Source organism: Oncorhynchus keta, chromosome 1, assembly GCF_023373465.1.
Source record: "Oncorhynchus keta strain PuntledgeMale-10-30-2019 chromosome 1, Oket_V2, whole genome shotgun sequence".
NCBI classification, from domain to species: domain Eukaryota; kingdom Metazoa; phylum Chordata; class Actinopteri; order Salmoniformes; family Salmonidae; genus Oncorhynchus; species Oncorhynchus keta.
In genome coordinates this window covers 59,636,411-59,660,406 of record NC_068421.1, presented here as the reverse complement: position 1 = coordinate 59,660,406, position 23,996 = coordinate 59,636,411, and the positions used below count along the sequence as shown (strand labels likewise).

Below are 23,996 nucleotides of genomic sequence, written 5' to 3'. Positions count from 1 at the left end.
GCTCTGTCAGGAGGAATGGGCCAAAATTCACCCAACTTATTGTGGGAAGCTTGTGGAAGGCTACCTGAAACGTTTGACCCAAGTTAAACAATTTAAAGGCAGTGCTACCAAATACTAATTGAGTGTATGTGAACTTCTGACCCACTGGGAATGTGATGAAAGAAATAAAAGCTGAAATAAATCTCTCTACTATTATTCTGACATTTCACATTCTTAAAATAAAGTGGTGATCCTAACTGACCTAAGAAAGGGAATTGTTACCAGGATTAAATGTCAGGAATTGTGAAAAACTGAGTTTAAATGTATTTGGCTACGGTGTATGTAAACCTCCGACTTCAACTGTCATAGCCAACAGTGACTGACTATGTGGCGTGTTATGTTGATGATGATGTTGATACACTAACTGCTGTGTGGAGGCGTTGCGGACAGAGGAGGGTTGGTTGGTTAAGTGTGCGGTCCCTCTCTCCTCAGAACGGCTCCGATTCTCTCCCCCCCCAGGGTGCGTCCTCCAGCCTGGTGGTGAAGTTTGCCGACACCGACAAGGAGCGCACCATCCGCCGCATGCAGCAGATGGTGGGCCAGTTTGGCATCTTTAACCCAGCCATCGCCCTTCCCTTCAGCACCTACAGTACCTACGCACATGCAGTGAGTTAACTAGCACAACCCCCAACCCTCCGTACCCCTCTGACCCCACTAACACCATCCACACACGCAGTGAGTTAACTAGCACGACCCCCAACATTTCGTATCCCTCTTACCCCTCCCAACCCCCAACTATCTGTATCCCTCTTACCCCCCAACACCCCCGAGGGCAGAGCACCGTACACACACGGCAGACCCCAGGCTCTTTGATGAGCTCACCCAGCCCACGCTGCTTTTCCCACTGCCCTTTCGTCTCCCCGGGGCCCCGGAGCTGCACCAGGGGCCAGAGATGAATCCGAATATTCCATAGGAACCTTATCTCCACACAAACCTCTTTAGCCTGCACACAGAGTTACTGCCGTTTGAAGGGAGCTGAAATGGAATGAAGAAAAGGGTTCCGTCTGACACCGATAAATACCTAAACCTCAGTCACATCAGACTGCATAAATATACACAGTATGTATATATTTATAAAATAACGGAATTCTTAATTTATTTACTTTGCACACACGGGCAGATTTTATTTTTTATTCTCTAAATGCCAGGATTAATTGTTGAGGCTGCCCAGGTCTCGGGGGTTTATTCATTTCCCTCATTTTCTTATCACAGGCATGGTGGCCAGTATGAAAAGTGCAAATTGACCGTCCCAGAGTAATTGCGAGGCCATCTCTGTCCTCTCTCCAGTAAAACTCCTGCCTTCATTACAATTCATGAAATGCAGCCCATCCCCAGGAAATGTGGAGAAATGCTAATGTTTCAGGAGTGGTGGAGGTGGTGGTGGTCTGCTGGGAGAGCATTGTGTCCTGCTCAGGTTGTCCATGACTCTTATTTACTGTGGCAGAGCCCCACGCACCCCGTCACACACACTACACTACGCATTCAGACAACACACAGACAGCTACACACTCTGTCACCAACTCTATGCCACACAACAACATGTGTCTTGTTTTTCCAGGCACTGCTGCAGCATGACAATGAGGTGGGTACATGCCAATCCATTGCTAAAGTTTTGTGAATGGTAGTTTCTAGTCATGTTATAGATATTTGATCATTATAGTTAGTTATTAGATATTAGTTATTCATTTACAGTCATTATTAGGTATAGTTATTTGAAGTTTAAAAAAAATAGTGGGATTTATGGATACAATTGGTCAAATTATATTTTTTCAAGACTACAGTGACTGATACCATTGTAAGTGAAATTCTCCATGAGATATGAATCATACTGTATATTGTAATGCTTTGAGGTTGTACAACGTTCTGTTATGAGATCATTTCAACCCTCAGGTATGTTGTAATGAATGTATAGCCTACAGCTAGTTTTGTTTTATTCCACTATATGCATTATGTCTAATGAATTCCATTACTTGTAATGTACTTTCATTTGGCACAGGAACAGTGTCATTTTTCTTCAGTGTTGGGTTTCCACTAATGCAGTTTTGATTGAATAGCAGACACAGAAACTTCGATGCTTATTGTAGCATGTTACAGCCTTTGCTCTCTATTGGGTTGGAATTAACTGCAACAGAATGATACACCTTAAATGTCTCTTTACTCTGTGAAAAACTATTATACCAAGAACAAAACCCGCAATGACACAGAATGACTATCTCTAAAGCCTCTTTATATGTACCAGTGGAGGCTGCTGAGGGGAGGACGGCTCATAATAATGGCTGGAACGGAGTCAGTGGAATGCTATCAAACACATGGAATATCCACGTTTCATGTGTTTGATACCATTCCATGAATGCCATTCCAGGCATCATTTTGAGCTGTCTTTCCTTCAGCAGCCTCCACTGATATGTGCTCCTCCATCCATATGTTTACCAGTGTATATATAGCTAGCAGGGTATGGAATACAGACATCTACAGGGACGGTATATATCCACAGTACAGTAAATGGCAAATTCAAAGAGCTACTTCACAAATACAGCAGTGGATAGGATTATAGAGTTGAGCTGACAGCCCGTAAATTGGATTTTAGTCAATCCAGGAGAGAGAGAGAGAGGGGGGGTGAACACAAATTGTAGGGGTACAACACTGACAAAAATGAGAAATGTGCCGTTTTCAAGATAGACACAGCACTGTTCTGACAGACAACATCCCATTTGCAAACGTGATTTCACGAAACACAAGGAGAGAGGAAGTTATTCCCAAACCATTCCAAATGGCTGATTATAGTTGTAAAGAAGCTGTGTAAAAACACGATAAAGCAGCTACCCATTATTTCCTGTGAACTGTTGCCTGTCAATACACACGGAGCATATTTGTACACAATTTGATTTGTGTCACACTTCTCTCATCTCAAGCCATGTGTATATTCCTGAGAACAGCCATTTCAGCTTGCTGTTTCTGAAATGCTACACGCCATTTCAGTGTGGGAATGGAAGGCTTGAAAATGTGCGACACTAGAGGCACAACATCACCAAAGAATGTGTATTCGATTGAATCGGATAAAAATGAATGGTTTAAGAAAACAGTAGTTTTAACAGTGAGCTAATGGTGAAGTTGTGTGTGTGTGGGTGGAGATGCAGGAGGTGCATGGTGAGTGTACTCCTCACATTGACAAACATCGCCCCCTGTTGGAACTAGTCAGAATATACAGGATATAATTGATCCTATTCACCACAACCCAACCCAACACATATCAGGAAACGATCAAATCTAAAGTGTTTCACAATAAATTCAGCTATATCATAATAAAGAAGAGCTTACAAGTGATATTGAAATGATTTGCCTCTACTGTACCTTACCAACACCTTGAGCGATTGCATTACACAAGCAGGAACTATGCACAGCCAATAACGAGGAGGATGTGTTATATTATGCATTCATTAAAGGTCACAAATATAAGAAGATAGAAAATTGTTATTTAGGTAAGGCTACTGTACGGATCTTGACGTTTCCTAGAAAATGGCCTTATAAGTGGGACACCCTCCCATACCAACTGCCCAGATCTTCATCAACACACACACCAAAATGATGAAACATGAAACAAACCCTATTAAAACCCCACTAAGGAAACACACCATAGCATGATGGTAACAAATGAAGCCCTTAAGCTCAGGCCAGGCAATTGCAGTGGACTCTATTGTCTTCAGGTTCTCTCTGCTGGAGTGCACACCAGTCTGCAGTTTCAGGCAATCTGCAGGTCCAGGACCTCAATAACTGGGGTCTTCTCTTTCACTCGCTCCATTTCCCCCTCCCTCACTCCCCCAATCTTCTCCTCCTCCTCGGTGCCCGTTCAGGACTGGCTGGAAGGGTCACATGTGACAGTGCTGAGAGTCAGCGAGTCACAGAGCAGTGCTATAGAGATAATTGCCATGTGATAGAGGTGATTGCCTGCTGGCACCAGGGGAGAATAATGCCATCAGGTTGCAATAAAGAAGCAGATGCCTGACACTAAATGGAAGCTGTAGCAACGGGAAACTTTTTCCCTGCTTCTTTTCTTCTGCCTTCGTTTCTTTTCTTTCCATTCCAGAGCGAGAAAAGGTTATGGCCATGATGATGAAGATTCAGTTCAATGCAATTTAGCTCTTTGTCTGCCACAGACATTTTGCTAGCTACTGCCAAGGATAAATAAGAAGAAATATACTGTAGCAATGGCTTTTGAATATGGATGAAAGTCTTAGAAAAAAAGAAAAACACATGAATAGTAGAAAATGACTGAATATCTCTGTCAACACTTCCAGTTGGTGGACAGAGGCTTTTTATCAGAGCCAGTTTGTATTACCCACTGCATTCCAACATAATTACATGCTTCAGCTTCCAATTTGCTGCATTTTAATTCTGAAAAAGCATCACTGAATGCCATGTTGTTATCCATGACAATCTGGCAGCTGGCATGAAGGACTGCATTATCTATGCATGTAAAGTCACAGCTATACGGAGACCTTCTGCCTCAGTCTGTTATTCTACCATCTAGGCCTGCTGCAGCTTCCATCAACTTGTATAGGCCACTGGCAAATGGGTTGCAAGGTTATTAGAGTAAGCCCAAGTCCCCAACTCCTATTGAAAGCAGGCAGAAGATCCTGAGAGGGGGACAAAAGCCACTGACTTGTGTGACAGTATGCTCTGATACAGGGGCCAATCAGATCAGAGGCCTTTTGCCCCAAACCTCCGACCCCAGTCTAAACTTAATGAGGGCATTAACACCATCTCTATCCCACACCAACCACAGCTCTCACATTGACTTCTTATCATTGTTTGTTTTCTTGGTCGTGCTTTTTAGTTCTCCTTGTCGCCCCTTTTTCCAAACCCCTAAAAGCTCAATTTATCTTGTTCAAATGGATGATCCCCATTTGTCATGTTGATAAAATTATGCAAATGACAAAAGGAGTTAATAGATAGTGGTGGTAAGGCATGTGGCTAATGGATGAGGTGCCAGCGGCGCCCGTTTTGTGGCAGGACAGCCGCTTTTAGGTTACCTGACAGGGGCATTGAGGGAAAATAATTGGCTTTTCCTATCCAGGGACTCCATGCAAATACAGGGAGAGTGGCATCTTCTGCCTCAGCCGCACAATATCGTCATTAACATCAGAGCTAGCTAGTTGCAAAGGCATTTGATTTCTGCTTAGCCGAGTCAGACTCGGGGTGCCAATCCACTTTTTCAACAGGACGGAGGGCGCTGTGGGATATTAAACAGGAATGGGATTGTCCGATTGTGTCCATGTTTTTCCTCCACATACCTGCATTCCTTATCGTGAATTAGATGCCCTACAAAATAACATTGATTTCCCAGATAAACCCACTGGTCCAGAGGTTGTAAACACCTTCGTACAATGATGGATTTTCTCTGGAATTAGGCCCTCGGTATCTGAGACGGAGTGCAGAAATACTAGACGTGTGTGGGTATATTCTAGGCAGTATTGGATAGAGAATGGGTTTATCTGTGTGTCCGTGCTAAGTGGTGTCAGCCTAGTTCTTTATCACTGTGTCCAGTGTAAATGGACTGTCATTACAGGTTGCTGCTCGTGACACGCCAGTGGCACCGCGGCAAGTTAAAAAGAGCCCAGCGAGCGGAGCCACAGAGATGTCACTGCCCCTCCACTTTACCTTACACAACCAGAGAGGGACACACAGAGAAGTTTGACAAAGGAAGATAAATGCAATTCAATTCTGCCTCTGAACTTTCCCAGGTCCCTAGAGACAGGAATAATGTGCACATGTCAATCCGTTGATTTGAATGAGCCCAACAGACAGCTATTGAAAGATTCCTACAGCTGCTGACAGCCCTCCGACTGTGAGGAAAGACAGATTCACTAAACATAGGTTGACAGACTCCCCCCCCCTTCCTTTCTTTTATTCCGCTCTACTTTCCATGCACTATACACCCATCAACCCCATCTATACCTCCCTCTATAACTTTCCTATGCTACTCTCTCTCCCTCTCCCCCCCACCTCTCTCTCTCGCTCCGTCTCTTCCTCATACTTTCTTCAGTCACTTTTCTCTCTCATCTCTCGCTTTATTCTAATTCTCACTCACCGCCCATCCCTCATTTCCCTCCCTTCTCTCTCCCTCTATACTAACCTCTCTCCCTCTCTCTCCCCCCCTCCTGTTCCCCCAGCTCATGCAGCAGCAGGCAGCCATCATGGCAGCGAGCCACGGGGGCTACCTGACGCCCAGCATGGCCTTCCCCGCCACCCAACTCCACCAGATGGGGGCACTCAGCATCAACGGCCTCCCACCCAACTCCATGACCCCGGTGTCTGGGGAGTTCCACCAGGCACTGGGTAAGCAATGCGTTTCATTCCCTTTGGGTGAGTGGGTGTAAGTGTGTGTGTGTGTTTATGTGTGTGGGTAGAGTTTGGGAGATGGGGGGGGAGGAATAGGGAAGAGAGAACTGCCTACTGATAATGCCTGCCTACTGATAATGCCGGCCTACTGATAATGCCCGCCTACTGATAATGCCTGCCTACTGATAATGCCTGCCTACTGATAATCCAAAATTATTCCGTTGGAGAAAAAAAGAAAAGAAAAATACATTTGATGTGATTTGCATATTTATGTTGTGTATGCAGATATATTTTGGTGCGGTAAATCGAATCGGGAGCATAATAGATACGTTTACAGGTACAGGCACTAATTTCTCCTCCGTCTTTTGACCTTGTGCTTTGAAACACTTACACAGGATCTGCATGCACTTCCCTCAGTTTTCCATTACAAACGGCCCCATCATTCTATACAGACACATTACAGGGAGCGCAGCAGAGGACTTTGAGATAGCTACCGCATAACATTAGCTTATTCAGCAATATTTCATTTTTTGTGAAACTGAGGAACCCACAAGATCCTCGCTCACAAAGCATGCATCAAAATGAATAATACAAATTCTAAGTCTTTGTTGTGTTTATTTGTATATTTCCCCTGACATTGCAGTATAGTGAGTTTGGTAACTGTATAACATTAGAACTGTATAGCTGTGAGGGAATCAACAGTCAAGACTACGCATCTGTCTGACATGACCCATTTTAAAGCAAATTTACGTTCTACTCTGAAAATCTATGTCACAGATTAGAATGGGTTCTGTCAGTGACCATCTCTCTCTCTCTCTCTCATGACTGAATGCATGCATGTATATCTGATGGAACATGCCAATATGCACATGCTGTGTACTGTATATATGCACTAAGTTAAGCATGGTAGTGGTGGAGGCTGGAGAGGAGCTATTTGTCAAATATTTACTGTGACATTTTTTTTAATGCAGTGGGCACTTTTTTTTACACAGGTAATCAATCAAAGGCAGTGACTAAAAGTTTAGCTGCGGTGCTTCTTCTTCGTTGGTAATACAGGACAGAATTCCACTGCATTGTATGTGTTGTGTTCAGTATTTATACTGAAGCGTGACTGCAGTACAGTGCTCCTCTGACGAAAGACCAAGAGACAGGATCCCCACATGCACTTCATATGCACTATGTATGCAGCGAATACATAATACTGATTTGAAATGTACATAAGTGCATCATCAATACTGAGCCATATCAGATATTCATTTCATATACATTTAACCTTTTCAAAGGGCTTCATAATACTGCACCACCTTGTTCGAGAGAGCAATCCACTATGTTATAATCATAAGAAAAATAGGCTATTGCAGGGGGGCTGGAATCAATGGCTTATCAATCTGCAATGCAAGGAGCTTAATGAACTGGCCTTTGGTATTGAAAAGAGCTCACCATGGTGTGTGTTCCCTCTCAGAAATCCGAGAAGCGCTGAAATATGTCTAGCATTTGACACGCTTCTGTGTAAGCTACAGTCTGCTGATTACTTTTATTATTGAATCCAATGCATTATTAATCACTGCAAGAGAGAGAATTTCCAAGGACTACAATAAATATGAAAGGAATTTTGATTCCATTCATTGGAGTCTGTGCTGATTGGCAGCAGACTGGTGTATGTAGGCAACAGCCTCCCCTTTCACATGTCGACTGGTGCCATGACTTATTTAAAGTTCATTGAAGGAGCACATAACATTACTGGCAAGGCTGTCTGTTTAAGGGAGCTGAGAGCCACTTAGAGACTTTGAGACTCGTGCAGTGAATAAGTGGAATAATTCATTGTAATGTTAGAGGCATGCTTTCATGTTCTTTACTGATGCTGGCCCACAAAGTTGTCTCGTCGACTCTCCATATCTTGACACAATGCATTGCAACTATACTTAGATTTGTCCAAAAGAATTCAGCAGTGCCAAATATGCGGCTTAGACATCAAATATAGAAAAGTTTTAGCCTCTATGTTCATAACCTTGGCCTAAATCTCCTTAATAACCCGAAGAAGTCCATTGGATGATGACAGGCGCCTCGCTAAGTCCCACAATGCAGTGCCTGAATTACCATAAATTACAAACAGTGTCGTAAAAATGACCATTCAAAGCCTGGCTGATCTTGAGGTAAACGTGGTGCATTACCCTCTCTTTTAATGATCTGAATCACCTCTGCGCACGCCTGCCTATCACAACATAAAGCTTGTGCACCACAGCAGAAAAAGTTTAAAGCGCCAGAAATGTTAAGGGGTGCTTTCTGAAAACAATGAAACACCCATTTGATCAACAGATGTAAAGCATTTCAGCTTGATGGCGTATAAGCAGCCTGCCAGATGGTTGACTTGATTAGAGCATGTATCCTTACAATGATGCATGATGATGCTTTTTGACAATAATGTTCAGCAGGTGCACTTCCTGAGCTTCAAGAGAAACAAAAATGAAACAAACAAAAAATGCCGATCCCAGGGGGATAGATATGGGGAGGGGAACGGCAGTCCTTTGTTAGGTCGATCACATGACCAGGAAGTGTGTAATCAAAATCACATAATGTTACGTTCCAGAGCGCTGCTCTACATGGGCTGAATACATCCATTACATACATATAGGGCCCTGCCTAACCACACTCCCATTCAATTCAGCCCTGATTGTGTCATTGATGGAAGTGGGTTTGGATTGGGGTCAAAAACATGATGCAGGACAATTCCAGAGTGACTAATGCCACAGTTGAAGCAAATGAGCTGTTTGACATAGTGTTTGTGACCCCCAGAAGGGCTCTGAGCAGCACCACGCCTCAGTGGGAACGCCTGCCTGCCTGGGCTCAGGGCGGCCTCACCTTGGGTAGCTGTGTGTCACGTTCGCCATGGGATACCAGCTCAGACAGAATACCCCCTTTGGCACAAGCCACATTCATCCTACCAGGATTGCTGCATACAGACCACTATATCGAATCACATTTTATACAATATGTACGATATATAGTCTCAGCATCATCTAATAGAACTCCATTTTGGACTTTTTAAGGACTTTACCACATTAACATGAATAACACCTTTTAATGACAAAAAGTAATTTTCAGTAGCATTAGTAGTTCTCTTGGAATCTTAATCTACACCCTTTATAACATTTTAGACCTTTCTTCATTCACGTTTGAACAACCAGAACAGTTTGAGTGCAGTTTGCCCTCCGAGTACGAACGCACCTAGTTTTTGAATCAATAAATGAAAACATCTGTTATGAATGCTTATTTCTTGCTTCGCTGAGAGAAAGTCCTTGTGTTCATATTGACTGTCCTGCTCTCCAAAATGGGTCCAGTGCTCCTTGTTGATTTGAATGTATAACTATAAATACTCTTATGCTTCTTTCTCAGTGCAGTCACAACAATTTTCCCAAAGAACAGACGGTAATAATGTAAATGTAATTATGCTTTCATAACATAAAACCAAGTGGAATATGTAGTATACTCACTTCATGGTATAATAACCTTAGAAAGCTGACAGGTAAAACCGAGTTGTGAAATATAAGCAATCTCTTGACCCGTAGTTTCCTATTGACCCATTCTGGAGTGCAAAACAACATGTCATTATTATGGGACAATGCATTCAGTAAACAGGCATTCAGTAAACAGGCATTCAGTAAACAGGCATATGTAAACAGGCACATGCTTGTGTGTGCATCGTAAACACGCTATGAATATGATTTTCACAATGCGAGGCTATATGTCCACTGGAGTATAAAATGAAATGTCTTGTTATGTATGGCACCGTATGGAGTACAATATTTCTCCTACTCTAGCTAGAAATACATTAGTTGAGGTCTGCTCATGTTTAAGAACATAATATTTGCGCAGCAACGGTAGTTCATGGAATGGTATGGTTGTGTGGAATGTAATATGCAGGAAAATGGAATCAGATTCTCAGTATATTCTTCGTAATCCACTTATGCCTTAGATAGGTACTGTATCTACACACAAGTTTTTGAGCACTTTCGGCCTCTTCTCTCCCTCAGAGCTGAGTAGCATTCATTATTAAGTGCTGAAAGCAAAGCACAACTTTAGAAATGGTTTATACTTAATAATAATAATTGTTATTATTATTATTCGCCTCCCATTGCCACCTGTAGGGCCAAAACCGTTAAAGCTACCAACACCAAAATAACTTTAAAACATGCAGACTGGCACTGGCACTGATGCTTAAAAATAATCATACATCTCAATGCATTTCAGGTGCTATAGACTTGAATGGGAAAAATTCTGGTCGCAACTAGCCTTCAACCGTTTAAGCTAGAAACGCCATTCAAACTCAAATGTGCAGACTGGTCTATAATAGTGTGCTTGCATACAGCTTTTTGATACCATGTATACTTTTTGAACTATAACCGTTTTAAGACGTGCATAAAAGCTCCATAGATTTCAAAGGCAAAATTTGGATACACCACAAACTGACTCAACATAGATGGCTTCAACACAGCTTTTTGCTTCCGTTTCTACTTCAAAAACTATAAAGCTTGTTGTATCCCCATTCATTTCAATGGTGGAACGCAGGCTTCAACATTCTAAACTGAAATCATTGCTACGACACTTTCAGAATGTATCCCCATTAATTTTGAGAGGTTAAAAACACTTGTATTATACTATTATTATTATTATTATTATTATTATTATTATTATTATTATTATTATTATTTAGGGAAAACCCATTGATACCAGGGTCTCATTCCCAAGGGTGCCCTGATCATAGTAATTCATTCTATGGCTTATGATGATATAGTATTCACTCTAGCCTACTAAACTAGCCCACTATAACAACTATACAGATACAAACCACCCCAAAATATGTCACTATAACTAACCCATAGCCTATGAAACCACTATTACTACCAGTAATACTACTGCAATTACTACTACTACTATTATTTTACAACCATAAATACAATTTTTCTAGTTTGAAGCTGTAGTCGCTCACATTACACTTGGACATGACTCCCTGCAGCTGTCTCCTCCATGATCCACTGGGCTCTCTCTGGCGCCAAACGTCCCCAACGAGCATCATCTCCCACCCTGTGACTTTTAGAATATTCTTTCTCTGGGCTCTTATCACACGTGCGCTACGTCTGCCTGCTGACCCTGAAGCACACGGCGGCCGCTGCCCACTGCTAAGCCTTGGAAAATGAATTTCCCTGATGATGGAGAGGCTGCATTATGGCGCGGTACAATAGAGTGCGTGTGGTCGGCCAGACTGGCTGTCTGAACCCTCAGAACGGGGAGCAGCAGTCTCCTGGGCCCCGCCAGAGAATGGGCCAGAGCTGCAGTCTAATTCATCACAGTTCTGCAGGAAACAAGCAAATGCGGGGAGCTTAAAAAAAGGAAATGGTGCAAAAGGCACAACAGCTCTCGCCGGGACCCGGGCAATTCCCCTGGTCACAGCGGTTGGCTGCATGAGTGTCAGGCTCCCCACTGCTTAAACTGTGCTCCGAGTGCGTGGGTAGTCTCAGGCTGACATGGCTCTGTGCAGGTTTTTCTGTGTGTGAGCCACAGCCTATTTACCAAGGCATTAGCATTACTCCCAGCCATGCAGCATAGCATACCCACCGTATGTATCCATTCCTATGTGGACTTTTCTTTAGGGGCTCTTTACCGAGGCGGACAAATTGCTATGATGGCATGCCTGAGGGTTTCCGTGACAACCGGCCTTTCTGTCCAATCCCGTCTTGGCTCCAGATTGAAAGGTGGTCCCCAGGGGGCCCGTTTCTCAGCGAGGGCTGATGCTCTACCACGGAGCAGCCTTTCAAAGTAGCCATCATCCATAGTGAGATCCTCCTCAAATGGACTCATTCACATTCCGCCCAAGATTGCACACTTCCAACAAGAGGCTGGTTTAAAATTCATCGAACTAGAGAGGAGCATCCAATTCTATTCTAACCGTAAAACATCCTGCAACCGTGTGTGTGTGTGTGTGTGTGTGTGTGTGTGTGTGTGTGTGTGTGTGATGTGCTCATGGTGTGCCAAGCTATCTGATCTTTTTCATGATATATAAAGAGAGTAGGCTACCCGCGTCCACACTGAGTAAATGTTTCACTGTAATCTCCCCTATCTCGTCAGAATCTTACTGGAGTTGCATAGTGGTTTCATCATCCCGCTCGCACTCGGAGCCAGCAGGCTATCGCACAAACACTACAGACAGGCTCATTTTTCACAGGTTGACTTCCCAGTGATCCAGCGGGATGTGTCACCACCAGCGCCTGCTATGTGACAGTTTCGTGTAGGAATCCTGTCTTTGTGATGGAGAGGATGTGTAGCGAGCAAAAGTGTATGTGTGTGTGTGTGTGTGTGTGTGTGTGTGTGTGTGTGTGTGTGTGTGTGTGTGTGTGTGTGTGTGTGTGTGTGTGTGTGTGTGTGTGTGTGTTCGATAGTCTGTAAAAGTAGAAATGTCCTTGTCTCGGCAGGTCTTAGCTCTCCACCAGCCAACATCACCACTCCCAGCATCGTCACTCCCATCGTCAACGGTTTCACGGGCATCCCCCACCATCAGCCCAACGGACATCCCGCCGTGGAGACCATGTACAGCAACGGCCTGCCGTCCTATTCCACCCAGAGCCCCACCGCCGCAGACACCCTCCAGCAAGCCTTCACCGGAGTACAGCAATACACAGGTAGGCCTTATGTACACACTGAGATAAGACCTCAAGGCTCATACCAAACTGAGGTGCAGTAAATTCATATGATGCATTTTTTGTAGTATGGTAATGAAACCCTACACTACTTTCTTACAACACATGTGCTACTTTATCTCTACTAGTTAACATTATGTAAGGGATAATCAACGAGGGGCTATGCATTCTATGTGACAATAATGAACGACGTGTTCTACGACGCGTTAGGTAGTTGATTATCCCTTTTATACCACGGCTATAATGTAACACATTTGCCACTAGGAATGTGTTCATTTGCCTGTAGAAAGAAATGTGTTCAACATCTACTGAAGTAGCTAGCAAGTTTAATAGATAGCTAGAGTAGTTGCCGTGGTAGCAAAACAAACAGACTCGCTAGTTTAGCTAACCAAACCACAGATAGGTCAATGAGCTTGAGTTGTAAAAAATCTTTGACCAAACCATCAGTTCTAGCTTGCTATTATGAAAATCGAATTCAACAATGCCAATAATGTTTTCAATTCGGCTCAAACAAAACATGTAAGAATTAATTATAGCCATTGAATTCTACCATGCTGTTCATTATAGGGAAATAATGCACGCTTCAAGCCAATCAGAAACTAGTATTCAACAATGTCATGGTGTAATTAAGCAAAAGGCACAAGGGGGCGTAGTATATGGCCAATATACCATGGCTAACAGCTGTTCTTATGCACTACCCAACGCGAACCCCGAGGTGCTTTATTGCTATTATAAACTGGTTACCAACATAATTAGAGCAGTAAAAATAAATGTTTTGTCATACCCGCGGAATACGGTTATAGATGCAGCCAATCAGCATTCAGGGCTCGAACCACCCAGTTTATAATGCAGATTATACCATGGAATTGTTTAATACTTGTTTCTGATTGTTGTGAAGGGAATACTAGGGCGCTCATTATTTCCGTATAAGGCATGGTATATTTGCACGGAAGAATTCAGGGGCTATAGTTCATTCTTACATGTTCTATGTGTGTGCTGCTTTTGAAAGCAAAAGTCGAACTGAAAACACTATTGGTATTGTTAAATTCGATTTTCATAATGGCAAACTGATGGTTTGGTTAGCTAAACTAGTAAGAGTTTGTTTGGTTACCATGGCAACTACTGTAGCTATCTAGTGAACTTGCTCGCTACTTCAGTGGATGTTGAACAACACATTTCTAGTGTGTAGTGCAACACACCTTCCACGTAGTTCATCATTTCCTACAGAACGCATAGCCCCTCGTTGATTATCCCTTACATGCTACATTTAAGCGATAATGCCAGAGAAACCGGTGTTTGGAGGATATATTGCACGGTCTTTGGAGGTATTATCACTTTTATACAACGGGTTACTAACATCTTCAAATAATGATTCACATATTCTCATAAAAAACATGATTTTGATGAATATATTCATACAATTTCGTCCTTCCATGAGATATAGTCTTTGACACAAATGTAGGGTTGCTACCCAAGCAGGCTGGTCGTTCGTTCTATTGGTTCGGTTGATAGAGATGTGACCCAGTCATTAAGTCATGTTCTGTATCTATGGACCCAGTCGTTTGTGAGTGCTCTTGGTGACAAGCCAAATTTCTTCAGCCTCCTGAGGTTGAAGAGGCGCTGCTGCGCCTTCTTCACGATGCTGTCTGTGTGGGTGGACCAATTCAGTTTGTCTGTGATGTGTACGCTGAGGAACTTAAAACTTACTACCCTCTCCACTACTGTTCCATAGATGTGGATAGGGGGGTGTTCCCTCTGCTGTTTCCTGAAGTCCACAATCATCTCCTTAGTTTTGTTGACGTTGAGTGTGAGGTTATTTTCCTGACACCACACTCCGAGGGCCCTCACCTCCTCCCTGTAGGCCGTCTCGTCGTTGTTGGTAATCAAGCCTACCACTGTTGTGTCGTCCGCAAACTTGATGATTGAGTTGGAGGCGTGCGTGGCCACGCAGTCGTGGGTGAACAGGGAGTACAGGAGAGGGCTCAAAACGCACCCTTGTGGGGCCCCAGTGTTGAGGATCAGCGGGGTGGAGATGTTGTTGCCTAGCCTCACCACCTGGGGGCGGCCCGTCAGGAAGTCCAGTACCCAGTTGCACAGGGCGGGGTCGAGACCCAGGGTCTCGAGCTTGATGACGAGCTTGGAGGGCACTATGGTGTTAAATGCCGAGCTGTAGTCGATGAACAGCATTCTCACATAGGTATTCCTCTTGTCCAGATGGGTTAGGGCAGTGTGCAGTGTGGTTGAGATTGCATCGTCTGTGGACCTATTTGAGCGGTAAGCAAATTGGAGTGGGTCTAGGGTGTCAGGTAGGGTGGAGGTGATATGGTCCTTGACTAGTCTCTCAAAGCACTTCATGATGACGGAAGTGAGTGCTATGGGGGCGGTAGTCGTTTAGCTCAGTTACCTTAGCTTTCTTGGGAACAGGAACAATGGTGGCCCTCTTGAAGCATGTGGGAACAACAGACTGGGATAGGGATTGATTGAATATGTCCGTAAACACACCAGCCAGCTGGTCTGCGCATGCTCTGAGGGCGCGGCTGGGGATGCCGTCTGGGCCTGCAGCCTTGCGAGGGTTGACACGTTTAAATGTTTTCCTCAGTCGGCTGCAGTGAAGGAGAGTCCGCATGTTTTAGTTGCGGGCAGTGTCAGTGGCACTGTATTGTCCTCAAAGCGGGCAAAAAGTTATTTAGTCTGCCTGGGAGCAAGACATCCTGGTCCGTGACGGTGCTGGTTTTCTTTTTGTAATCCGTGATTGACTGTAGACCCTGCCACATACCTCTTGTGTCTGAGCCGTTGAATTGAGATTCTACTTTGTCTCTATACTGACGGTTAGCTTGTTTGATTGCCTTGCCGAGGGAATAGTTACACTGTTTGTATTCGGTCATGTTTCCAGTCACCTTGCCCTGATTAAAAGCAGTGGTTTGCGCTTTCAGTTTCACGCAAATGCTGCCATCAATCCACGGTTTCTGGTTTGGGAAAGTTTTAATCGTTGCTATGGGAACGACATCTTCAACACACGTTTGAATGAACTCGCTCACCGAATCAGCGTATTCGTCAATGTTGTTGTCTGACGCAATACGGAATATATCCCAGTCCACGTGATGGAAGCAGTCTTGGAGTGTGGAATCAGATTGGTCGGACCAGCGTTGAACAGACCTCAGCGCGGGAGCTTCTTGTTTTAGTTACTGTCTGTAGGCAGGGATCAACAAAATGGAGTCGTGGTCAGCTTTTCCGAAAGGAGGGCGGGGCAGGGCCTTATATGCGTCGCAGAAGTTGGAATAGCAATGATCCAAGGTATTTCCAGCCCTGGTTGCGCAATCGATATGCTGATAAAATTGAGGGAGTCTTGTTTTCAGATTAGCCTTGTTAAAATCCCCAGCTACAATGAATGCAGCCTCCGGATATATGGATTCCAGTTTGCAAAGAGTCAAATAAAGTTTGTTCAGAGCCATCGATGTGTCTGCTTGGGGGGAATATATACGGCTGTGATTATAATTGAAGATAATTCCCTTGGTAGATAATGCGGTCTACATTTGATTGTGAGGAATTCTAAATCAGGTGAAGGACTTGAGTTCCTGTATGTTGTTGTGGCCACACCACGTCACGTTAACCATAAAGCATACGCCCCGCCCCTCTTCTTACCAGAAAAATGTTTGTTTCTGTCGGCGCGATGCGTGGAGAAACCAGCTGGCTGCACCGTCTCCGATAGCATCTCTCCAGTGAGCCATGTTTCCGTGAAGCAAAGAACGTTACAGTCTCTGATGTCCCTCTGGAATGCTACCCTTGCTCGGATTTCATCAACCTTGTTGTCAAGAGACTGGACATTGGCGAGGAGAATGCTATTGACCCAGTTGTTCAGTCTTGTTGTTCTGTATCTATTGACCCAGTTGGTCAGTCTTGTTGTTCTGTATCTATGGACACAGTCGTTCAGTCTTGTTGTTCTGTATCTATGGACCCAGTCGGTCAGTCTTGTTGTTCTGTATCTATGGACACAGTCGTTCAGTCTTGTTGTTCTGTATCTATGGACACAGTCGTTAAGTCTTGTTGTTCTGTATCTATGGACACAGTCGTTAAGTCTTGTTGTTCTGTATCTATGGACCCAGTCGGTCAGTCTTGTTGTTCTGTATCTATGGATCCAGTTGTTTGTTCTAAATGCCATACTGGCTGGCAACATCCTATTCCTTGCTTGCTAGCTAGCCAACTACGGCTAATTTACAGTCACATCAAACAGTGCAGCCAGAAAAAGTAGCTGCATTTGCGTTTGTTAAAGCTGCTTTCTGGTGACATTTGGATACATCCATAACAATTATGCGCAATTTCACCTGGCATAGAAACTGTGCTCTCTTGTCAGGACACTTGTTCAGAGGAACTAGCCAACAACACAGCTAACGCCAATCATTTTAAACTGACGCTGGAAAGACTGCAACCTAGCTGCATTTTGTTTCATTTGGCCTGTTTTCTATTCGTATTTCTTTGTATGTATCCATAGAAATTATGCCAGCTGATTCATGATTTCGAGTGGCTGTGAAAATCTGCCTGTCTGTCTTGTCCCGACTCCAGACACTTTCATTACTATGGGACAGCTGGAGATCGAATTTCAATATTATTGAAACAATGTTGCAAATGTCGGAGAGACAGACAGCAAGGTTTATACAAATCTCAGCTGTTGAAAACCAATTGCTAGTCTAAAAGAAATGGGAGGTAATGTCTAAATGCTTTTTATATTGGAGATCAAGTTTATAAGTCTGGCTGGGCTGATGAGACAGTGGATTGCGCAGTGAGATGGAACAGAGTAAATAGGCATTTCAACGTCATAGCTTTAGCGGGTGGTAACTTGTGGAATAGACACCCGCTGGAATGCGGTTTTAACCAATCAACATCCAGAATTATACCCACCCGTTGTATAATGAATGACAAACTGCAATACTGTAACTGAAAGCATACAGCATAACTGACCAACTATAATAAAGATTACTATAATAAAGATTGTTATAAATATTTACACAAATAGTTTGAGTATTCAGTGATGACCAAACCTACAGCAGCGCTGACATGAACCCCCTTGTTTCTCTCTGTGTTTCCCCTTCAATGTGTTGTAGCTATCTACCCAGCTGGCACACTGACTCCCATAGGCCAGACACTGCCTCAGCCATCACAGGTCATCCAGCAGCAGCAACAGAGAGAAGGTGAGGGTGAGAGAACAATATTACTAACACTCTTTTACAACTATAGTACTACACTATTATAAATAGTTAAATATTCACTGTTAATTGCTTCATTGCAATATTGTCTTTCAGATTTTGGCATGACACTTTCCTGGTAATGTTGTCTAGGTGTTATAATGCAGTGATTAGATGTTCCCTTTTTAGAAAGTGTTACATAGTACTCGAGCTATGTGGAGGTATTATCTGGGGGGAAAGAAATGTAATCAAGCATCATCATCTTAGCATCTTTGGATGTGATGCAGTCTAGCAGGATTGACTTTAGCTTTAACCTTTTCCAAAATGTAGACAACATAGAGATTACATTTGAGCATCTAATGGTTGATTGCGTTGTGTAATCCATTGACTGGTTTCAAACACATTTATAGGTCACATCTCAATCTGCTTAGTTGATTGTCCTACACAGCATTATGATGACAACCGTGTGTAAATGTCATTTTGGTTTCACTATTTCTAAGTCATTACCAATCAGCTTTTCCTCAAAGACATATGCATTTATTATTATGTCGGCCTTTGTCTTGATTAAAGGTTGAGAGGTTTTGCTAGATTAGATGCTCGAATAGAGGTGTAATGCTCCCCGCTCGACATCTCCACGAAAACACATCATCAAGTCGCCACCTCAGTGATGTCATGCCGCCACACCGTGCAAAATCAAATCAAAGTTGGAAAATTCACAATTTGTATTTGTGGTGGTAAACACAGCGTTGTTATTATTTCAAGGTAACGTTACCGAACTCCTAACAAATGTATTTCTTTGCCACTCCATTAGTCGTGCTCCTCAGATCTGTTCCCCCGGCCAAATGAGAAGCCACGGGTCTGCAGGCAGCGGTAAATAAAGCAGTAAATAGGTCTGATTGTGGTTGCCATGGTTTCTGTGTGTTCGCAGGGCCCGAGGGCTGTAACCTGTTCATCTACCACCTGCCACAGGAGTTTGGAGATAATGAACTCATGCAGATGTTTCTGCCTTTCGGGAGCGTCATCTCCTCCAAGGTCTTCATGGACCGAGCCACCAACCAGAGCAAATGCTTCGGTGAGTTTTGTAATGGAGCCATAGTACAGTAGGTCATAGAGAGAAGGTCTATGTTTGTTCTATCGATCAATCTATTATCTTAAATATAATTTTCATGTATCGCAAACAAGGCGATCTGTACTTAAATATTTACATTTTTATATATTATCATGATAGTATGATTCCTGTGTTATTTCAACAAAATGTAACTTTTACATGAAACAAGTTGGTAGCCTATATTTCCCTTCTTATCTTACTAAGGATGTCCTTTGAGTTTGAAAAGCTTTTAGCTATTTTGTTCACAGCCAATCTTTGGAATACCATGTATGTGGTCACAGTCCCTGTGCCACTGTATTACTGTGTGGATGTGAAATTGACCTGAAAACTCATGTGAGGGCTTCTGCTGTATCAGCATCCAGATCACCGCTCTGTTACCCGCACTACTTCCCAATACCCAGGGCGCACTGGGGCTGATTCACACGCCAACCTGGCCCTGGTCCCACTTGGCTCTGCCAACCCACAGACCAGACCTGCCTTTGGGCTTGAAAAAAAAGTGGGGATGAAGGGAGGGGGGAGAAAAAAACGAGGGTAAGGCAAAGGACAATTATAGATCAACATTTGTTTTCAATTCAGGGAGCCGCACATCCCTGGGCAAAATTGATTGCCGCCCGGCTCTCAGGGGGGACTTAATAACATATAAATTTGCAGTATTGACTAATACACTATGCATTTACAATGTAATGTTAGGTCTGGGGACTGGGCTGCTCTGTAGGGTAATTAATGTAGAAGGCAGGGAGAGGGATAAACCCAGACTGATGGTGCTGGGAGAAAAGCTGACATTAAGAGCTCCCCTTAAACCTGCTTTAAGTCCACATCCTTCCCTGTTATTCGTGGCAGAGGCCAGCCTATGGCACCCCTCTCATCCTCTCTGCCTCCCTCTGTCCCCCGTAACCCATCCCCCTAATGGGGCAGTGTAGGCAGACACCTCCCCTCCCAGGTGTCAGGGGACCTGGGGAGGCTCCTGCTGTTTTTCCATGGGTCATCGACTGTTCCTAATGACACTATAGACGCTGGGGAGTGCATCAACCGGAGCCACACTCCACTGCAGTTTCTGGTCATTGACTTTCAAGGCTTTATTTTTACAGTTGATGGAAACAGGATGCTCAGCATGAGTTTGTATTTGAGTGTCTGGCGCCGTACGCATGTGCTTCTGCGTCGGCCTGTCTCTGTGTTCGCCTGTGTGGGTTCTGCTTCTCTGTGCAAGTGGAACAGCCACAATGGCATGCTCATTGATTTATAATCAAGAGCATTTGACAGTGTTTGCACAAAGCTACATTGAGAAGCAAAATCGTTCAAATGACAGAAAATGCTAAATATTGTTCCAAATATTACTTTGGTTCCCATCAAAATAAGCCCTTTGAAATAATCTGAAATAGTCCATGCATAATGCGAGTGCATTGTCTGAAATCTTTTATTTGTTTCCTCATAATTGAAGTCATTGGATACCTATTTGGCTACTTTTCCATATTGACCGTTTGAGCTTTTAGGCTAATACACTTTTCCTGTCTTTTCTCCTAGGGTTTGTGAGCTTCGACAACCCAGCTAGCGCACAGGCAGCTATTCAAGCCATGAATGGCTTTCAGATTGGAATGAAGAGGTTGAAAGTCCAGTTAAAACGACCGAAGGATGCCAGCCGCCCTTACTGACACAACCTAGCCCTCAGTGTTCACTGCAACAGCACAGGTAAGCCCAGTGGACTTTCTTATAGACTCAGACTTATAGAGTGCCTGTCACCTAGAAATAGGATATCTGTCATCATGATAGACAAAGATAGATTGATTTGCAAATGTGGGCTGGCTTTCTCCAAACCATCACACTGATATCATGGGCATAATTGAACTATTTTTTTTTTAAAGATGTAAAATCTGTTCATCAAGAAACATCAAACATTCAAATAAAAGCAAGCTAGATCTGTTGGATTCTAGCTTGAAACATACTTCTTTATGTTACCATACTAGAACTTATTGATTACTTTACATGCATAAGGAATATATATGTTGGGGTCAATGGAGGGCGAATAGAAAGGTGGTGTATGGAAAGTTACTGAGTGAGACAAGGGGGAGTGCAGAAAGTGTATATTCTGTTCAAACATGCTATTGTTGAATATCAATGATCTTAAGGAGGGAGGCAAAGGGCAACAGTCTAGTTTCAGTTCCTGATAAGGCAGGCCAGCTGTGAAACTAGGGAAGAGCGAGGAATTTGGCTCGAGGTCAAGTCAACGGATGAAGTGAGAAAAACCTCTGGGGGGGGCAGAGGGGCCCACCACAACGACCGTCCTACTGCCGTCCTACGACCGTCCTACTGCCGTCCTACTGCCGTCCTACGGCCGTCCTACGGCCGTCCTACGACCGTCCTACGACCGTCCTACGGCACACACATACACCTCCATGTCCATGAAGGTTCTTGCATCAGGCAGGGCCATGACGACACCAGTGACGGGAACCAGTTCAGTTCCTGACTAGCAACAGAGATGTATTGGCTGTCTGGATGTGTAAGGAGCTGACCAGGCCCAGTAGGATGTTATAAATACATGTGCTTGTGTAATCATACCTTGTCTTTGCAGCTGTATGACCCAGTATGGTTTCATACATCTAGCTTGAGCTTTCTTCAGAGTCCAACTGAACCTAACAATTTGATCTCTATTTTTTTAGGTTTTGAGGACAACTGAAGATATCTTGGAGTTCAACTTTATTTCTTTGAAAACAAAAATTCTGTTTAAAAAAAATCCACACAAGGAATTTTCGAAGACATATCAGCATTTACTTATGAAGAAGACGTAGGCTATTGCAATGATGAAGAGATTGAAGATGGTGTGAAGGAGTTGGCAGCAGCTACACCGAAGGACTTCAACGCAACAAACGGCACAGTGCAAGAAATACAAGAGAAGTTTAAAAAAAAAAAAACTGAAAAAAGATGTGAAACTTTTCTTGTTGAGACTTGAATTGTTAATTAAGCAACAAACAAACAAAAAAGCAGCAACAACAAAATAGATTTCTATATACGTATTATATACACATATATATAAAGAAAGAGGCGCTTGTGGCTTTTACTATACTGGATAAATGAGGGTTAACACTTGAAGATCAAGAAAAACAGTGGAAAAAGAGAAGCTATTCTGTCCTACTGATGGACTTTCTTTCTCTTTCCCTCTTTCTCTTATTCTCTCACCATCTCTCAGCAAGCGCCAGACTATGACTTTCTGGGGTCACTGAGGTTTCCATTAGCTACAGTACAACTGAAAATCTTTCACCCCTAAGGGACCAAAGGACCAAACATTTTTATTGCTCTCAACAGTAATATAATATAGTATTAATGATACTAATACTACAAACTACTACTAATAATGTTACAAGTTAAAACTTAAGAAGAAACTTACTAGCTTCAGGTTGGAGCAGGAAAAGGGGTTTTTCTTTTATTTTCCTTTTACATTTATAGCTACTGGGTTTGAGAATATTAAAAAATCTAAAAAAAAATAAAAAATAAAAAAAGTATTTTAAAAGCTATACTATTTTAGTGGACGTAGAATATGTGGATTAGAGATTGTTTTGGGCATGTTCAGATCTGCTGTTAGCAGTCATCATTCCAAATCTGGACTCATCATCTTGGACATATCTCTCTAGTAACTTCTCTGTGTTGAAGGAACAAAGCAACTCTGAGTAGCTGCTCATAAAGCGCCACACTGTAGTGCCAAAAGATATCCCGGAAATTGTGTCAAACCAAACATTCAAGACATACAGTGTATTGAACAATATTTTCAATCTTCTGCTGTTTCTAGTCCCCCTGTCAGCGCACTGCGTTCCATTGTGATGTATTATCATTGTAGACCACCATCTTTTTTTATTGCAGAAAAAGGCATTCCGTGTCAGGAAAAAGAGAGGCAGTGTCATTAAAGCACTGATAATACAGATAATCTGACCATAAAGCACTGATAATACAGATAATCTGACCATAAAGCACTGATAATACAGATAATCTGACCATAAAGCACAGCTGTAAAAGTGCCACCCGGTAGTGTGGATACGGAGCAGTAAAGAAGCTCAACATCTTTAACTGGTTAATAAAATATACAAATTACCCTGACAATGGTTATAAAATTGCCAACCAAGCATTGCAGTGCCTACTGGGTCCTGCCCCCTACCGCTGCCAGCTTTCTCCAGCTGCTCTCTGCGGGGGGGCTCCCTGCTCAAGCACATCTCTTTTAATAGGGACCATCAGTTTATGGGGACCTGAGACCTAACTCGCAACATAATTAGGATAATGCTAATATTGATCAGGTGGAGAGCAGCACTGCGGGGCACGAGATACACAATCAATTACACATTGGCATTTCGAATGAATTGACTGACTGACAGAGTTCATTTTTCACACAGTGCCTGCATGATAAATGCAGCAGCACCTTACCCCCTTCTCTCACTGCTTCAGGGAGGGCCTAGACTGACACACATGTGCTGTGGGCCTGCTTGTGACTGCGAGACAGAATGCTATACTTTTAAAACACATATGACATATGACATATGATGTACAGAGCATTCGGAAAGTATTTAGACCCCTTTACTCTTTCCACATTTTGTTACGTCACAAGCTTTATTCTAAAATTAATTAAATTGTTATTTTTCCTCATCAATCTACACACAA

At 43.2% G+C, this 23,996-nt stretch overlaps 1 protein-coding gene across 10 annotated transcripts in view; it reads left to right on the top strand.

Annotated features, from left to right (window-relative positions):
• LOC118389526 (CUGBP Elav-like family member 5) overlaps positions 1-23,530 on the top strand; it is a 294,731-nt gene extending 271,201 nt beyond the window's left edge. For 2 of the 10 annotated variants that reach the window (XM_052529676.1, XM_052529675.1), the window contains exons 6-13: positions 499-645; positions 1,598-1,621; positions 6,210-6,375; positions 12,846-13,052; positions 18,170-18,262; positions 19,179-19,322; positions 20,880-21,044; positions 22,013-23,530. In XM_052529676.1, coding sequence (XP_052385636.1) covers positions 499-645; positions 1,598-1,621; positions 6,210-6,375; positions 12,846-13,052; positions 18,170-18,262; positions 19,179-19,322; positions 20,880-21,007 — 909 coding nt within the window. In that variant the 3' untranslated portion in view covers positions 21,008-21,044; positions 22,013-23,530. Of the gene's footprint in view, positions 1-471; positions 646-1,597; positions 1,622-6,209; positions 6,376-12,845; positions 13,053-18,169; positions 18,263-19,178; positions 19,323-20,879; positions 21,045-22,012 lie in introns of all 10 variants that reach the window. The other 8 variants (XM_052529656.1, XM_052529646.1, XM_052529678.1 and 5 more) reach the window with 5 other exon arrangements.
• The last annotated feature ends 466 nt before the right edge of the window (positions 23,531-23,996 follow it).